Source organism: Dermacentor silvarum, chromosome 1 (assembly GCF_013339745.2).
Source record: "Dermacentor silvarum isolate Dsil-2018 chromosome 1, BIME_Dsil_1.4, whole genome shotgun sequence".
NCBI classification, from domain to species: domain Eukaryota; kingdom Metazoa; phylum Arthropoda; class Arachnida; order Ixodida; family Ixodidae; genus Dermacentor; species Dermacentor silvarum.
Genome location: NC_051154.1, coordinates 128,947,959 through 128,967,325, shown reverse-complemented (window position 1 = coordinate 128,967,325; position 19,367 = coordinate 128,947,959). Strand labels below are relative to the sequence as shown.

At 41.9% G+C, this 19,367-nt stretch overlaps 1 protein-coding gene across 1 annotated transcript in view; it reads left to right on the top strand.

Moving 5' to 3' along the window:
• LOC119436015 (syntaxin-16) overlaps window positions 1–19,367 on the top strand; it is a 30,997-nt gene that overhangs the window by 370 nt on the left and 11,260 nt on the right. The window contains exons 2-7 of the mRNA XM_037702738.2: window positions 11–96; window positions 212–230; window positions 313–346; window positions 5,428–5,534; window positions 13,284–13,449; window positions 18,455–18,549. Of these exons, the coding sequence (XP_037558666.1) occupies window positions 11–96; window positions 212–230; window positions 313–346; window positions 5,428–5,534; window positions 13,284–13,449; window positions 18,455–18,549 (507 nt within the window). The remainder of the gene's footprint in view (window positions 1–10; window positions 97–211; window positions 231–312; window positions 347–5,427; window positions 5,535–13,283; window positions 13,450–18,454; window positions 18,550–19,367) is intronic.

Below are 19,367 nucleotides of genomic sequence, written 5' to 3'. Positions count from 1 at the left end.
ATGTGTATAGGTTCATGAAGACACCGTGGCACTAGTTGGACGAGATGTCGAAACTGGTATGGGCATTTACAAAGACGACGCGGAACCTCCTCGATGGTAAGATAAGTTAGACTAGCTGGTAGCTGTGTCAGCTTTCGCTACAAGTTTTTTTTTTTTTAATACCCGTACCGTCTGTCTTTCTTTCTTCTTTTTTTCTGTTTTCTCCATCTAGGATTGACGCATTGGAAGAGGTGAGTGATTTCGATATAATGCATAGCTATGCATTGCGATTTCTAGCACTTGCTTGTATATTTACTTCGTATCTTCGCACAGGTTAACTACCAGATGACGAAGATCAGAGACAAATGTAAGTTTTCCTAAACTGGGTTATTTACGTGACGCAATATGTTTTTTTGGCTTACGTTCATTGAAACTCTGCACGCACTGCCTCAGTGTTTTGCGACTAATGGTGTGTTGCCGCCTTACTACGTTATGGTAGAGTGACCTAGAATTGGACATGTTCTAGTACACTCTAGTTCTGGGTTGTGTGTTTAGTGTCTTACATTTTTAATGTAAATTTATTTTTCTTCCTCATACGCCCCCCCCCCCCCCCCCCCCCTGCCCACAGTAATTATCACTTCTTACGAATTGTGACATCGCATTTTTGTGCGTAACACGAATCATTTGCCGTACCCCGTCAGCCGACTTTTATCGAGATACTATGAGCTGATGGGAGGTTGCAGCGGGGGCAAGAAATCCACTACGAGTAAAATAAACGAGTAGACATCATGTTGCTGTGCATATAATACAGCAGCTCTAAAGGGCAAGGAGTAATAAAGTTTTTCAGAATGCATTGTATGATGTGTCGGCTGAACTTATGACAAGTAAACCTGTGAGCAGGGGCTCCGGAAGTATATCTGATGTGTGGGGGCGACCTCTGGGGGCTCATTTCGCATGATGTAGTTCACCTCTCTCTTATATATATATATATGTATATATATATATATATATATAATTACTATATTTAACTGTTTTTTATGAAATACTTTATTAGTAAAACACAAAAGGCGTGATTTATTTCATGTGCGGTTAATTCTGGCATCAGGCACGGTTTGGAAAATCCGCGGATTGTGGGTTAATTTATGTACAATATATCTAAGAAATTTCATACGTTCTTCAAATGATAACTGTCACCTCATTCGGATTTTGAGGACGCCAGAACTGAGCTTACAGGTGCAATGTTCGCAGGGTCTGCTGAGTTCTCCAAATACACGCCTATACTCCTTTAGTAAAGCGCATTTTAAGGAAATCAAACTTGTCGCGCGCACCCCTGCTAAACTTTTTCAGCAACCACTGACGAAGCTTTTGCAATGCAGAGAAATTAAGGATGCAGCCTGATAGAATTTTCATAGGAGATTTATTAGTGAGATTAACGCACATGTTGGAAAAACAATGAATGGCAAACGAACGGTTAACAAAGTTTCCAAAGAAAGAATACATGCCACCAACTATACGGATGCATGCATGCAGACATACCATATGTACACATATCAACCATATTAAAACGATGCATAATATTAAAAACCCGCACTTTTCCTTCAACTTCGGGTCATACACAAGAATTTTTTTATATATATATACTGAACGATGAGCCATCATGTCAAACAAAACAAAGCCATCATGTCTCCAAATTTCGCAACCAATTTTCACTATGGTCATTCCGTGTGGCCAAGGCGATTTGGGCCGAACCAGAATAAAACGCACATTTCAAGCTTCACCAGTGATAGGTTAATGATTTGCTAGGAACAGGCTTACACCGACATTTATAATCTTCTTGCTTTTCATGGGCTTCGATAGGGGCAAGGAAAAAGGGAGAGAATGAGAGACATCCTAAAGTTGGAGCGCTGAGACGTGCTCCTGCAAGGGCTCTCAACGTAGAAAAATCACCAACAAAGAGAGTCTCAGAAGTCACGAACTTCCAGAAAATTTTGTTTCATGGCAAAAACAGGTAACAAACGCCGACGAAGGTGAATTTTTTTTTTCCTAACTGATTTTTCGGCCCCTGCATGTATGGGAGCTTTCATTTCATTTTTATTTTTTACCCTTGTTTTTTTTCTTTTAGCCTTGTTCACAATTCTGAACAAGGCTCCTGTGTGGGGGCCTAAATGACAGTTAGGAAAAAAAAATGTTCGCCTTGGTCGGCGTCTGTTTCCTGTTTTTGCCATGATTCTTCTGGACCAGACGAGATTTCGTGAGCCATTCCACTCAGTAAAGGTGGATGACTGGTGAAGCTGTTTAGCACATGGCACAGAGGTGAGACAGAATGGGGAGGCCGCGTATAGTCAGATCCAACCGTAGCGGATTTTAGCCATTGTATCTCCCAGTGAACGCGTCGACCGAGTCCATCTACAGCAGTCCTCGCTCGGGGGCGGCGGCAGTGCCTATTGCGCTTGGACCCTTTCTGCACTATCACCAGGATCAGCTCACATTTTTGCACACGCACAGGAAAAATGCGCGGAAGCCTAGCCATAAACAACTCCGCTGCAAAAAATATTTCACCTAAGTCGGCGTCTGTGTCCTGTTTTCACCATGATTCCTCCCGATCAGACGAGATTTCGTCATACCCTCGACATCAAAATTTTGTTGCGTTTGTTGAAGGAAGGCAGCACCCTTTAACTAGTCAAAGGAGTTACTAGCCTCACGGGTGGTGGGAGGGAAGAAGAGGGGGGGGCAGCATTGAGTGTGGGGGCATGCCCCGACTGGTTTAGAACCTGTGGGGGTGACTGCCCCCCGGTTCCAGGGCCCCTGGACAGGAGGCATCATGTCTGCAGGCCATTTGTGCAGCCTCGTTAAAATGCATCATTGAGATGCACCGTTTAAAACATTTTTTTAAAAAGTATTCATGAATTTAACTGGTCGTTTCATGAGCATTTTATAATTTTTTTTATCTAGCCATATGGGTCATCTGACGTGTTTATCAGACTACTCCATTGCCTTGCTATGTCTTGAAAAGAGGATATAATTTTGCACCAACTCTAATTTAGTAAGAATTTAGGTGGGCGAGTTGGTTAGGATTTATCGTACTTTTGGTAACAGCGCAAAAGCAAACATGGACAAAAGTAATAAAAACATCACAACACGACGCTGACTCACAACTGATATTTTATTCAGGAAGTTCATGCACAAATAGGAACCGAATTCCGAAAAACCCAGACATGCGCAGGACATGGGGGACACTTCGATGATGTAATTATATCAGGACTTATATAAATAGTGAAATTCTTTCTCGTGAAGAATGACCGGTGATTCACTTATACAAGTTTAATTGATTGATCAAACATGTATAACATGTGTAAACTTTAATTGACTGCTTTTTAACTACTTTTTAAAATTTTGTGGCTACTTTTTGAGTTTCAGACTTGCAGCTCAGCTGTCATGAAACAGGCTGGGAAGATAAAAGGTGGCAGTGAGACAAACTTAAATGTTGAATATTTAAGTTTGTCTGATTGTCACATAATACACTACAAATCACTAAATTATTATTTCTGTAAATTTGTGTTCCACTCTTGTTATACCTCCTACACAACATTTTCAGTGCTTTTGCATTTTGCTAGAAGTGAATACATGAAGAAAATTGTTTTTAAAAAAACTTAGGTTCTTCCTAGCTTTATGTGATGGCCATTGATGTATTGTACTCTGATTTGTAGCTGATATCAGTTACGCTGCTCGTGAAACTGTCTTACCCTAAGTAGCCTTTCTGGGAACTCTATCTACAAGTTTCATAAACAAACTTTACACATTGTTGGGTTCAGCTTTACAAGCAAAGATGCCTGTGGCATCCAACTTGAACCTATATTAAAGGCAGCAGTGTGAAGTTGGAATAGAGTGATGAATACTGTCTTTGGTAGCGTGTAATTCTTGTGTCTTATTTTCTTTTTTCTTTTCTTACTTTTTCGTTTTTTAATTAGTGTGAGTCTGTGCTTGTGAGCAGCACCTAAAAATGAAAAAGTGGGGCACAGCACACATAGTAATTTCTATGTGCATTCGGTGTTCTCCATATCTTTAGTGCCACTTGCATCACTACTAGACCATACTATATTAGCTCATGGATTTTGTTTATTGCAGTTAATTTTAGTGACCTTTTGTATGCAGCATAATATACACAGGTGTTGCATAGAGACCTGCTATGGTGGCTCAATGACAATGGCATTTGCGGTTGAGCATGCGGTCGTGGGTTTGATTCCCAACCTCTAGGCTTCATTCCAATAAGGGCAGAATGCAAAAAAAAAATACCATGTAACAAGCATTCTGTGCTGTTTAGAGCATCCCAGCCGGTTAAAATCAATCTGGAGCCCTACACTACACCATCTCTCATAGCCCACATGTTCCTTTTGTACTTAAACAGTACGAGTCCATCAGTTGTTGCACAAATTTTTCCAAGACATTGCACGAGTGATGTTAACTGTAATCAGGCCTTATTATAGCACTCCTAAGGCAATCTTCATGCTCTAAGGAATGAGTGAGGAGAGATACCTCCAGCCTATAGAGAGCCTTGAGGTACTGACAGCTTCATCACTTGCGACTCCAGTGCTGTATGCAGCTTGAAAGTTTTTGTACAAACTGTGCAATATTCATAGTCATTAAAACAAGTGGCTGATGCTAGATTTTCTGAAAATTATAATAATTCCAGATGCATTTAAATGCAGTATAAAGGCTGCTTTGTTCGTGCTACTACTGTGCCAAAAAGCACTTTATCTTTAGGGGGCTTTTTTTAACCTTTTTTTCAATTTTAAATACTGATATCAGCAGACTGCAGTACATTGCTTTTATATGTATTCTATTCTCATAACTTAGTTTCCTTTTGGGGGATGCCTTTGTAATCTTCAGAGTGTCAATTTCAATTTTTTACTACACACTTTTATATGCCTAGTTCAAATACTTCAAACATATTTTTGAGACTTGTATGTCAAGGCTGCTGGTGATTATATAGAAATAGTTTATTCATGCTGCCTGTATGTTGTAGAGCTTTGCAGATGTCTTCACTATTGGAGCATAGAAACGATAGGCAATGTGCTAAACTATTTGCTGAGGTATCTGATTTTTTTGTTAACCAGCTGCCATTATTTATGTTTCTGATATTCGGTTTCAGCATTATAAAAACTGTTCACTGTTTCATCCAGTAATATTGACAGCTAGGCAAGTTGGTACAAATTCATTGCTACTAACTAGAAAGGGAACAAATGAGTACTTGTTTGTTACTGCTTTCTTTTTGTGTCTCTTCTGTTGCAGGAGTTAGTAGCAGAGAACTATTTCTCCCACAATGTTAGTCTTAAGGTATTTTAAGTAAGTGAGCATACTCATGTGACATTTTGCTTTGCTGATATGTTTCTTTAACCTGCTTGATTTGTCTTCATTACAAAACTCTTGGAACCTATTTAATATGTGCAGTGAAAGAGCTGTCTGCCTTGCATGATCGCCACCTCAACCGACCAACATTTGATGAGAGTTCACTTGAAGAAGATGAGATCGAGCAGACAACACACCAATTGACGCAGGTTTGAAATTAAAAATATTTATTACCGTTAAGCACTGATTTTCATTACTCATTTTGACAAAATTGGTTGTTTAACTGTATTTGCTATTAATCTTTTTGTCTGTCTTAATCCTTTCCCTACCAAGGATGAGCCAGGCTAGTCATTTAAATTTGTACCGCTCCTACCGAGGACAAGCTCGGCTCGTCCATACAAAAGCCCACAAGCACAGGTTCAGTTTTACTGTGCATAAGTCACTTCAGGCATAAATTATACAGGCGTTCATCAAAATGATAGTATCACTCTATTTTAGTGCAAAGAATACAGCTTTCTCAGGTAACCTTGGAGTTTTTAAGCTCTGCAGTGAAGTTTTTATTAGTAGTGGGGTTAAATAAACTGTTTAATTTAAAAAAAAAAAATTTTTAGAGCCCTGTTCTGAAATAAAGATATTCAATAGTATTTCTGACTGTTTCTTTGTATATATGTTGGTTTGAATGAATAAAAACCATTGGTATTCTTGGGTCGTTTTTGCAGATAATACTCGGTAACGAAAGAGCTGTTCTTCAGCTGTGAAAGTGCTGTTTCTCAGTCATTCATGCAAAAGTAGAGTACCGTTTTTCGCATCTGTGGTTTTGTAAACGCAGATCTTGATGGTTACATTAATAGGGAGTGGCAGCAGAACTTGAACCTTTCTCTGTAACTTGTCAATGTTTAAGAATAAACTGGCATCAGGTATCTAGACATTTTGTGATTATGGTGTTGTCAACTGGATATGCTTGCGTATTGTATGCTGTTACTGCTTCTATTTATTTACAAGGTTGGAAATGACATGCTAGCAGCAACCTATTATTATCATCCAAGATTTGACAATTGTAATGTGTTATTCTGGAGCTTAAAACAACAGCCAAGGTGAAATCACTAATTGTGTAATTGTGGAAACACTTCTGTGTAATTGTGAAAACAGAAACACTGCTTAAAGGGAAAAGAAAGACCGTTTTATTCTAGATGGTTATATATATATATATATATATATATATATATATATATATATATATATATATATATATATATATATATATATGCCTGGCAATTATATGGTCAAGTATTTTACGTGTGCTTATTAATGAAGGAGGCTTTTAGTTGGCAGCATTTGATTTATCACTGTATTTGTGTACCAAGACTACCACTACGGCTAACTTGTGTAAAGGGAAAGAACACTGATTAAAAAAGCAATTAAAAAGTACAAAAAGGAAATGGGAAACCAATTCAAAGTACCATCTTCACCGCATGCTTTTCTTGCATTAGTGTGCAAGTGTCCCGAAACTACAACATTGTGATATATGACATCTTGCATTGTATGAGTAAACAAATGATAAATTTGTATTTGACACAGGCACCTGGTTAGGTGTTGTGAAGTCCATTTGGAATGCATTGTTAGTTTTACTAGAAATAAGTTTTGTTAGTGCTTATATTGGCTTTTACTTTTAATAGCTCCATACTTTGTTTCACATCAGACAAAAAAACATCAAACCTTCTGACATGATTGATTCTTTGAAAAATTGTGGAAAGCTGAGACAAACTTTGCCTGTGAATTTTGCAGAGCCCTTTGTAAGCGTTGCTATTTCGATGACGATAGTTAATCATCTCACATGTTATCCATAAATTGACACCCTTACCATTTTTTCTACGTAGTGAAACAAATTTTTGATGCACGGGGGGGGATCAAATGCTTGAAACAATCCTATAGCTCTGAAGTGTTACCTCCTTGTTCGAAGTCGCCTAGAGAGATGTGCGTGTAGTATGCGTACATCGTCTGCCCATGTCAAGTTGTGACATGATTACAAAGTATGAAGTGTCCCGTCTATTTTTATGCTTAAAACTACATACATGAACCCCCTTGTGATCTGAAATTCCATCTTCAGTATTTTAAACAGCCCTCTTCTGGGAACTGTTTTTTACAAATACTGGACCGAAGGTTGAGTTGTGTCAATTACATGTGTTTGCACAGTGATTACTTGTTCTGGATCATGAAAGAACACCAAGCCCAAGAGGAAGTGTGCAATGTTAGTGCACTGAGAAGCTTATATTCTATGTTCAAATCTGCTGATAAAAGTCTCCTGCCTGGATCAATTGGATCAATCTGTTTTTTGGCTTGACTATGCACTGCAAACGCTCTTGTGGGAGGCGGCACGAAGAGGTAGCCAAAACTACATACATGAACCACCTTGTGATCTGAAATTCCATCTTCAGTATTTTAAACAGCCCTCTTCTGGGAACTGTTTTTTACAAATACTGGACCGAAGGTTGAGTTGTGTCAATTACATGTGTTTGCACAGTGATTACTTGTTCTGGATCATGAAAGAACACCAAGCCCAAGAGGAAGTGTGCAATGTTAGTGCACTGAGAAGCTTATATTCTATGTTCAAATCTGCTGATAAAAGTCTCCTGCCTGGATCAATTGGATCAATCTGTTTTTTGGCTTGACTATGCACTGCAAACGCTCTTGTGGGAGGCGGCACGCAGAGGTAGCCAAAACTACATACATGAACCACCTTGTGATCTGAAATTCCATCTTCAGTATTTTAAACAGCCCTCTTCTGGGAACTGTTTTTACAAATACTGGACCGAAGATTGAGTTGTGTCATTACATGTGTTTGCACAGTGATTACTTGTTCTGGATCATGAAAGAACACCAAGCCCAAGAGGAAGTGTGCAATGTTAGTGCACTGAGAAGCTTATATTCTATGTTCAAATCTGCTGATAAAAGTCTCCTGCCTGGATCAATTGGATCAATCTGTTTTTTGGCTTGACTATGCACTGCAAACGCTCTTGTGGGAGGCGGCACGAAGAGGTAGCCAAAACTACATACATGAACCTACCTTGTGATCTGAAATTCCATCTTCAGTATTTTAAACAGCCCTCTTCTGGGAACTGTTTTTACAAATACTGGACCGAAGATTGAGTTGTGTCAATTACATGTGTTTGCACAGTGATTACTTGTTCTAGGATCATGAAAGAACACCAAGCCCAAGAGGAAGTGTGCAATGTTAGTGCACTGAGAAGCTTATATTCTATGTTCAAATCTGCTGATAAAAGTCTCCTGCCTGGATCAATTGGATCAATCTGTTTTTTGTCTTGACTATGCACTGCAAGCGCTCTTGTGGGAGGCGGCACGAAGAGGTAGCCACGGCGGCTACCTCTTCGTGCCGCCTCCACGGTTTATTTAGACCAACCAGCCATGGTGCCACAGGTCTCGGGAGCGGCAAATACCACGGCCACTCAGGTCAAGAGCGCTAGCGTGTTCTTTTGCTCGCACTACATACATGTGGGATAACAAGACACAGAATGATGCGACGGTTGAAATGGCAAGAGCTTTTGGGACTGAGCGCTCCAGGTGGCGTAGTGAGCCCTAAAGACGGCTGCCCGCAAGTCCTTGTAGAAGTTGAGATTGGGGGGTGGCAGCCAGAGCCTGGAACCTTGTTGATACGGAAGTGGTTGTTCAACTGGATGAACCAGATGTCCACATTGTCGATGTGGAATTCCTGGACACCCTACAACTGCGGGACATCTGCTGGACCGCGTGAGGCCACGTCACTCTCGCCTTTTCAGAGTCACTGCGTTGAGGCTGGCATGGCTGGGCTTGTTCGTCCGGTGTCACAAATTTGTGGGAGGCGGCGCGAAGAGGTAGCTGCTGTCGCCACGGTTTATTTAGGCCGGCTAGCCATGGTGCCGCAGGATCTCGAGAGCGGCAGATACCGCAGCCACTCAGGTCGAGAGCACTAGCGTGTACCTTTTCTTGCGCTACAAGCACATCTGCTGTCTTCTTCTTCTTCACCTGCTCTGGAGGTGATAGTCGCGCCCCTACACTCTGATACAAATGGCATGTAAGGTAGTGGGCTTTTAGGGAGGGCCTGTAAACAATGGCAATCATAGTCATATATAGTTGCAATAACCAGCCTCACACCAAATGTTTTCGTGTTCAAGGAAAATCAAGTCAAATGAAAATATCACTTTTTAATACTATATGAGTAGCCACCCTGCCTCCACTTCCATTGTGTTGTTTTCCTAATATTTTATGCACTCGTGGATCAATATTGTGATAGCCAGGTTTCTGTTAGAACTAAGGCATTAAGGTCATGTAAAAAGCATATCTTGTAATTGGTTAGAATTATTAATCAGGACTTCTTGCATTCAACAAGAAAAACCAAGGTGATTGTCCCAAACCTCATAATCAACATGGAAGTGATCACAGTCCAAAGTTAGTTTACAACCTACAGCTTTGAACTGCTTTCCATAAGTATGACCTGACCTCTTGCATAATGCTTTCTTGCTTTAGTTGTTACTATTTAAAATGCGTCAGCCTCTTAGTTCAAGACAGTTTTGTAATATGTACTATAAGTGAGTTTTTGTTTAGAGCTTTATTGTTCACGATTTTGCTGTCATGTGAAATCTTGAAATCATTTGCGGACACCAAATTTCATGAGACAGGGGGAAGAGACTTCATCATTAACAGCAGGTTCGAGTGCCAGCATAGTTTGTCTCTCTGTCACATCGTCTAATATTAAAGCAAAGCTTTCTTAGTGAACCCTCCTGGACTTTGCTGACCGTGGCTGCTGCTGCTATCGCTGTCATTGTCGTCTTGCCGAATAGCTAAAAACAGGACAGCACACATAAAACGAATCGCCTTATATGTATATCCATCTATACTACCTCTACAGATGTTCTGGTGGCCAGCTCTATTATCCACAGAATTACACAGTGACGCAACAAACACAACCTACATATCCTTACTGCAAGAATTATGTGCCTTTAGTTACATCATTCCTTTATTAAGTAATAGCTAAGTTTAAGTAATATTTAAATAAATAATGGGAGCCTGTTGCTCCCATTAAGCGCTAAACATATTGTGGAAGTGCTATACATATTGTGGAAAGTGCTGGCATTCATGCAAGCAATTTTTCTGTCAGTACAGCAGGCAGTACTGTTTGGCATAGTGGTGGTAAGACAGATTTTACAGCGTAAGCTGTTATGGGCTCATTCCAATAGCCATTTTGGGTCGCGATGATGCCGCCGCCAGCGTCCGTCGTGTAACCGCTATTACCAGAAACGCGAAAAAAGTACCCAATTCCCGCCGAGATCGAACCCGCACCCGCTGCGTGGGAGCCGGATACTGTACCACTGAGCCAATCAAGCGCTTGCTATCGAGCCGCGGAAAATACCCATATATAAGGCAAGCACGCAGGGGGAGACGACTCGAGCCTCCGCCAGTATGGTGGCGCCATCTAGTTAAGGTGCCTGCAAAGGCGGCGTGCCCGACATGTAAGTTGCAGTTGTAAGGCTTGATCGGGCTCAGCAGTGCAAAGATCATTACAAGCCGCAGCTTGTCGTCGACGCCGGGCGGACAGTTCAGATCGTTCTTGTCAAAACGAGGTGAACAGACTGCCACGAAGACCCTGTTGTGCATGGTGCCCAAATTGGAGCTACTCATTAGCCGCTCAACTAGCTCACGCTGTGACTGTGCAGCGTGTGCCGCGCAGGCCTGTGACTTTTTGACACATACACGCTACTTTTTATACACCCCTACTTGTCCCCCTTTTTCTTTCCCCACTGGTCATCTCTGAATGCAGAACGTTCCTGGAAGCCCAATTCTCTCTCCCCTCTGGGCTATACCTATAAGGACAAATCAGCAGGTGTGGGCCATGCCTGACCTGCTAAGCCAAGAACAAGTGGTCAAGTGGTATCAAGGTGTCTCTTCACTATATGACTTCACATGGCATCAAGCCAGTGCCCTTCGCGCCTTTCAAACCTCTGCAAGCCCATCAGACCATTTCTTCAGCGTGCATGTTGATGGTTGTTCCAGTAATAGATACTTACACTGTGGTACTTCAGACCAGTGGCTACGAGCACAAGAGTTTCACCATGCTCCGGGACTGCCTGACCCCGAGAATTGTAAAACCATGGTTGACAGATCTTGCTTTTCTGTTTAAAATAAGTGCATAATTGACACCGTCATGGGTACTGACACAGATATTTGTTGCATGACAAGAAGTTATACTGCCGAGGATGGTACTTCTGCTGCTGAGTGGAAATTTTCTAGTGGAAGATAAAACTCTCCCAGTGAAGGCACCGTCTGGATCATGAAATCTGCCTACCTGCAGGCCTTCAAGTCCTGCTCTTCAGAGGAGCTCATTAGCTTCTGTAAGAAAGAACCAAAAGTGTCAAATCAATGCATGGTGACATGAATGAACCCGCCGTGGTTGCTTAGTGGCTATGGTGTTGGGCTGCTTAGCACGAGGTCATGGGATTGAATCTTGGCCACAGTGGCCGCATTTCGATGGGGTTGAAATGCAAAAACACCCATGTACTTAGTGCACGTTAAAGAACCCCAGGTGGCAGTAGCGCACCCAGGATCTCTGCTAGGGCGGGGTTGACAGTTTGCCAATACCATCTAAACAGCATTAATTTCGATTTCTTCACGGGAAATTGTAAAAAAAATGCGCTTTTTGCGAGTGTGCAGACGATTGCGCGTCTTACATCTTAGTTGCAACACTCAAATGCGTAAGGGAAGAAAATGGGTTAAACAAAAGGGGGGGTTAAGTCGGCCTCAGGGGGGGGTTACAACCCCCGAATCCCCCCCCCCCCATCGGTGCGCCACTGCCAGGTGGTCTAAATTAATCCGGAGTCCCCCACTATGACATGCCTCATAATCATATGGTGGTTTTGGCACGTAAAACCCCATAATTAAAAAAAAAAAAACATGAATGATAGTGTCTGGGTGCACATACTGAAATTCAGAGAAGCAGATGGCATTGTTAACTCGAGGATTTTCATTGCTGCAGTCGTAGCCGTGGTGCAAGCATCAAGGGCATCACTTCTCTCAGAGTTTTGTGGGACTCTTGTATAGGTGAACCTTGGGCACTATGTTGGTTTGTGGGAAATGTGTCGTGAAGTGCAAGACCATGAAGACTGCCTGGGCATCTCAGAAGTCTTTGAAGCTGTCAAGAATAACTTCCTGAAATAACTCAACGGGAATATAGCTGAGTACAAGACTCGTGGTGAACTTCTGCTCAACTGGTACTAAAGTGGCGTCAAGCTCAAGGTGCCAAATAGTTTTGGGTTGGTGCATTAGGTGACCAAAAGGAAGTCACCATTTTGTTGGGTCAAAATGCCTTCTGGAGATCTCCTGCCTGAGAAGGCAGGAGATCTCCAGAAGGCATTTTGGCAGAAGCCATCAGACAAGTGGGATGGATGTCGAATTAAAATTTCTGGCTGAATAAGACAACTGCCTCAGTAAGAACACTTGGAGCCATGAAGACGGTCTTTGTTCCTAAAGTGGAAAACTATAGAAATTGCACAGGGGGCATCAATCAATGTGCACTATGCATTTCTTTAGGTTTTTTGCTCATTGCACAAAGAACATTTGAATAAGCTGGCTGAAAGCACATGGTGATCAAAAAGGCTATTACAGACTTCTTAAATTAAATTACAACAAGTATTAAAATATTTGTTTTACTCTGGAGGAGTTCAATCTTTATACCAGAATCAGGGGATCAGCAGTTGTCCATTAAAAAAAATAAAAATAGGACAAACCTTTTGTTTTGTACACCTTTAGGGGTAAAGCATATGTGCTGTTGGGAGATGGAGGTGCTTATATTAGGTATCTTCTTTGTATAAAAAGAAGTCTGCTGATGAATATGCAGATGACTAACTCGCTTTCTTTCTGGTGTGGTGGTTATTCTGCACATCTACAGCACTTGTACACTGCTTTCACAGCTTTTCAGTCATTGCCAGCAACTGCTGTCTGTAATCCAGCAAGGAGTGCGGCATGGCTCCAATGCCAAGGAGGCTCACTTGGCACAGAATGTGGTGCGTTCTGTGGCTGGTTCCCTCCAGTCACTCAGCACTAGCTTCCGTTCTTCTCAGACAACATACTGCAAGAGTGAGTCTTATGCCCTTTCTCAATGTACTGTTTTTAATGCATTAGCATACTTAGGGTACTTCACACCCTTTCCGGGGGCTATGTATCTGTCTTTCCATCTAGGTTTGTTTGTATTTAACTGTTTTCCCGCCTACCTGGGTCACTTAGTAGTTCCTAGTCAAATGCGTAGCTCATCAGGCTGTTGTGCTGAGGTAACAGGGTTCGAAACCAACCATTGGACCAACTTGGGTCACCGAGTATGTAGCAATGTATACATATGTGCCAACTCTTCAACAAACCTCTTTCAAGCTGGCATGGATCACTGTAGATGAGGGACTGGGTAAGTACCGCTGTTCAAAGAGACTCATTGCATGACACACTGGTGCGTGCCATGCATCTCGGAGGCCACATGCAAGCTTTGCAGCGGTGGCACTAGGTTGCGCTGAGTGTTCTTAGCGAAGCGCTAAATAGGAGTCCCGCTGCAGTACACGCCTCATACATAACTCGGTTTGACGGTGGCAATATGTTGTGTTGCTATATTGATTCAATGCTAACACTACCTGTCGACAGTCATTGTGAGATGGGTTCTGCTGCAGTTTGTTAAATTTTGGAGCTTTCTGGATCTGCAAGTTGTCATAGTAAACTTTCTTGATGACAAGTTTTCTGTATAAAAGACTTAGCATATGTCTGGGATTAGCCCTTAGAAAATTGCAGCCATTAGGTTTTTCCTGGGTAATAAGTAAATTCATACAAGTACACTGGTGTTTGTTCATAATCGTCATAATTTGCTCAATTAACTTTGTGAATGTGTGCATATATCAAGAATTGCTTTATAAAAAATTGTAGAACTCACAAACGACAGCTGATGACAACTTTTCAGGCTTGTTTAGAGACTCATTAGTTGAACTGTTGTGATGAAACCTTCTGGGAGTTTTCACTGTAAGGAAGAAGAAGTGCGTCGTGTAGAGCTCCGCAGCCGTATCACCAGCGCTACTGAAGTGGGGCTCGGTAAATTTCGTGGTGTCATCCCATTTGTTGTTAAGACTCACGCGTTCGTATGAGGATAGCCAGTCATCAACGTCGTGGTCATCAGCACCGCTAAAGATGGGAGGGTCCCGCTGACGGAGTGTGCCGGGGCATACGGAGGACTGGGGAGCAGGTGGTGGTAAGCTCGTGGCGCTTGCGGAGGTCATGATGGCAGGGAGGATCCGGCTGCGCAATTCCAGGATTACAGGATACCCAGCAAACCTTCACCAAATATGGTGCTCTACACGACGCACTTCTTCTTCCTTACATCACATTCTTTTTTTTAGGGTCATTGCAACAGTCTGTGGAACTTTCAGTGACTATGTGCAGTTGTACCTGCCTGACTTATGCATAAGCATGTGTGGAGGGGTACTGTCAGAACAAAGTTCAAATCATCATCATTGTGCTACTTCATGTCCACTGCCAGGACGAAGGCTTCTCCCAGCTGAATCTTATCTTATGCCTACAAATTTCCCAATCTCATCACACCACTTGGCTGTCTGTTGTAACCACCCAGTCAGTTACAAATACATATTTACTCGCATAAGAAACCCATGCTTTTTTGTTCCTAAAATATTTTTGCAAAGTTGGAGGGTGCGCACCGTTCATTATGCGGGGTAGAATGTTGAGGGTTTCCTTTTTTTACCATGGCCACCTCTAAAATGTAGGAGACACACGGTACTATTCCGCGTCCAGTGTGCCGGAACAGCAGCCAGATCTGAGGCATTTTGCGGTGCCTGATTACGATTACAATCATGATCACACGTCGAGTGTCCATTGGCACTACGACACAACAAAACACCTCAGATACAGCTGCCGTTCTGGCGCGTTGGGCGCCGAATCATACCATGTCACCTGCTTTTGTCGTACATCGGGCGTCCATCTGGTGCTATGGCACGCAAAACGCATCGAACACTGAATTGTGCTGTATGTTTCCTACTTCATAGCAGCAAGTTCGGGTGTGATCATTTTGCGAGGAAAAGAAAAAACACACTTTTTCATTGTGAAAGTGGGGGGTGCATTTATTACGCGAGTGTGTTCATTATGAAAGTAAATGCGGTATAGACCACCAGTTAGTTGCTCTATGCATTACATGACCACCCCAACTCCATTTCTTTCTCTGATCTGAACTGGGGCACTACGACACAACAAAACACCTCAGATACAGCTGCCGTTCTGGCGCGTTGGGCGCCGAATCATACCATGTCACCTGCTTTTGTCGTACATCGGGCGTCCATCTGGTGCTATGGCACGGCAAAACGCATCGAACACTGAATTGTGCTGTATGTTTCCTACTTCATAGCAGCAAGTTCGGGGTGTGATCATTTTGCGAGGAAAAGAAAAAACACACTTTTTCATTGTGAAAGTGGGGGGTGCATTTATTACGCGAGTGTGTTCATTATGAAAGTAAATGCGGTATAGACCACCAGTTAGTTGCTCTATGCATTACATGACCACCCCAACTCCATTTCTTTCTCTTGATCTGAACTGGAATATCAGCTACACCGATTCACTCTTTAATCTACAGTGCCTTACTTCTGTCGCTTAATGCTCCGCTTATCATTTTACTACAGAGTGAGAAAAGGGAAAGAGTAAATTAAAATAACCCTCATGTGGTGGTTATCCTAAATCACAATGCCTGTTTTCATAGCCCTGGCAGACATGAAAATGCAAAGTGTGCTGTGGTTTCTCTTGATTTGTTTGTGGTTCATTTGCTGTCAAAAATGTCTTGCCAGCATTCCCGCTCACTCGCCAGTAAAGCCTTGACCCAGGCCTAAGGAGCCCAGCCATAAAATATCTATATCCAGTAGATACAACATTACTTACCATATTGTTCAGCCTAACTTGTTTAATAAATAAATTGAAAATCTTGCTGTATTACAACTCTTGTGGCATATCAAATTTTATAAAGGCTTCTTGTTTGGTCAATCGATGAGGTTTAACATCTTTTAGCAACACAGGAGCTTTGAGATGCTGCGATGAAGGTCTGCAAGTTCACTTTGACCACCTAGGGTTCTTTAATGTACACCAAAAGCGCAGTATACAAGCATTTTTGGATTTTGCCACCATTAGAATATGGCTTTCATGGCCAGTACTTATGCCTGTGGTCTTGTGCGCAGCAGCAAAGCATAACTTTTTTCTGTATACCTGGTATCTTCCCTTAAGTGTTTCAAGTCGGAAAATTGCCAGATCTAGTGCTTTAAATTGCAGAAGTATGCCTTCTAGAAATTTTCTTTTGTGCATTTATTTGCTACCCAATGAAACCTGCAGCATTATTGATAAGGGCATTATAAGTGAAGATAATGGTCACCTAATTCTTTTTCTTTCAGGTAGGCACAGTTTCATTGGCAAGGATCACTGTGTGACATCCTGCTTTTTGACATCCATATTAAGTGCATGCATCAGTGTGAAAAAGTCTTGCTAACAAAATTTTTTGAAGTGGTGCTTTGTCAAAGTTGAAGCTATACCATGTCATACTAACAAAGTTTTTGAAAAGCCAGTGCTACCCAATGGTCCCCTTATCTATCACATTTGTTTTTGTTTCTCTTACTATACTTCTTATGTGGCTAAACTATACCCACTGCTGCTCCACTGTAGCAGCTCAGCAACTGTGGCGTTCTATAGCCCAGCACAAGGTCGCAGGTTTGAATCCTGGCCACACCAGCTGCATCCTGATGGAAGCAGAGAGCAAAGATGTCCATATTCTTAGATTTAGATGCATGTTAAAGGATCCCGGGTGGTCCTCGTTCTAGAGGGCTCAGCTACCATGCCTCTCGTAGCCCAGGTGTAACTTTGGGACATTAGACATCGGTGATAGTTAGAGTAATCTGCCATAGCTTCAAAGCTTATGTATTGTGCAGTGTATGTTGTAAATCTTTTTGTGACAGTTTATTTTTTAGTGCATGCATGTCAATATCATACAAGTTGAAGTTGTCTACATCAGTATTTTAAATGAATTTTTCTATTATGTGGTGCACATGGTCATCGCTCATTCAAATTACTTCAGCCTACTATAATTTGAACTTCACACAAATTTCTGCACACAGTTAACAGGATCCCTAGCTCTAGGTTTGTCTCGGGTTTATCAACTGCCATACAAGAGAAAAGTTAATGCAGCACAGAATAGTAAAATTATTCTTAGTTTGCAATTATAATTGCGAACTAATTAGTAAGGTACTAAATGAGATGTTGTTGGAGAAAATTACATATCAGGTAGTACAGTAAGGGCTATTATGGGCAAATGAAACCTGAACAGGGAAATTCAAGTCAGAACAGTGAAGTCAAGATAAGTGCTTTTGGTAGGGAGCATGTTAGTGTTTTCATTGCGACTTCATGCAATACACCATTCCTTTTAGAGGAAAATGAATTGCATCCTTAATAATATTCATCAATGAAATGCTTCCATTTTTTGCATTTAATTTTAAATTTGCCTTTTCACATTTTGTTTGTCCGTAATATATTACATTTTGCAACTACAAGGATGATGACATTTTGCATAGTATAGTAGTCTGGAATGCGGTGCAGCAAGAACACTTTACATCAAATTTTATTTAACAATGATTGTGCTACTTGCATGATGTTGAAATCACACTCTGCAACATGCCAGTACACGACCTAGAACACTATCATGTAGGAGAAGCGACAATGTTCAAGAGAGCGAGAGACTGAACTTTATTGAGAACCAGCAGTTTAGTCGGCTGAGCCTAGACCTCCCACGATGGGACATCGAGGTCTTGCCTCTTCGCCGCTTCGTAGGCCTGCTGGGTAGCCCAGAGTTGGTCGTCTAGATGGGAGCTGCGCAGGGCGGCGTGCCATCTCGACGAGAGGGTCACGGTATTAAGGTCTGGGTATTGATGTTTGCACTCCGATAGCCTCTGGGGGAATGTTCAAGAGAGAAAAAAAATAACTATTCAATACTTTTTTTTTAAATACTCAGAGTACAAGTATTGTAGTTTCCAGTAATTCTAATTTTGATCTGCTTTTTACTTCTTTTCTACAGGGCTGCAATCAAGAGAGGAGCACTCGAACAAATTTTTCGACGTTCCATTTTATGTGGAAGAGACACAGCTTTCTCCAGAAAGATTTGGAGGAGATGTATGTACATATTGTATGTGCAGCTAGCAGCTGTGCAGTTGGACATATTATAAATATTGGACGTGCCTGTGATGCTGGATTGGAATATCATGACACATCTCTTAGCACTTAAAATTTTCCCTGCATGTATTCAGCGAGTTTAAAAACCTCACTCACCGATAGTATCACAGCCTTGACGCGTCTTTAAGCACGGTAGAGAAACTTCGCAACTTATGCATGGTTTGCTGCTCATTTGGCAGTGTAGTACTACAAGTGAGCTTGATTGTTACCACATATGCAGCGCTCACTGAATTTGTTTCAACTATCAATTTAAAACTTAGCATTCATCTTTGGAAGCTTTTACAACACTTCATAAGGCTTTTCGGAGTCAATCTTTTGGGTATGGATCAGATTGAGTTTTTTTATTGGGCTTCAGAAGTTATTTGGAATCCATCAAAGAATTAGCATTAGTTTGGTGCGGGCCTCTCACATGATCAGTATCAAAAATTTGTATAGGCACCGGGCGGCCGTTGTAAGGTGCCAGCGGCGCGCCGGCGATATGCTGGGGAACAGCGCCGCGAGCGGCAGCTGTCGGAGCACTGGCATGTGAAGCAGACGACGGGACGAAGGCGCTCGGTGCTTCCAGTGATTTGGCACTGCGGGTTTTAAGGGCTGACGCACCGGAAAACGCATTTTTGTGTGTCTGCTTTTGAGAAAGGTCGTCACTTGTACGAGGCAGATCACATTCGTGGCATCAAGTAGTATATAAAGCAGAAAACGAGCGCAAATTGTGATGCAAATGCACCACGCGAACGGAGCTCCGCGGCAAGCTAGGACGT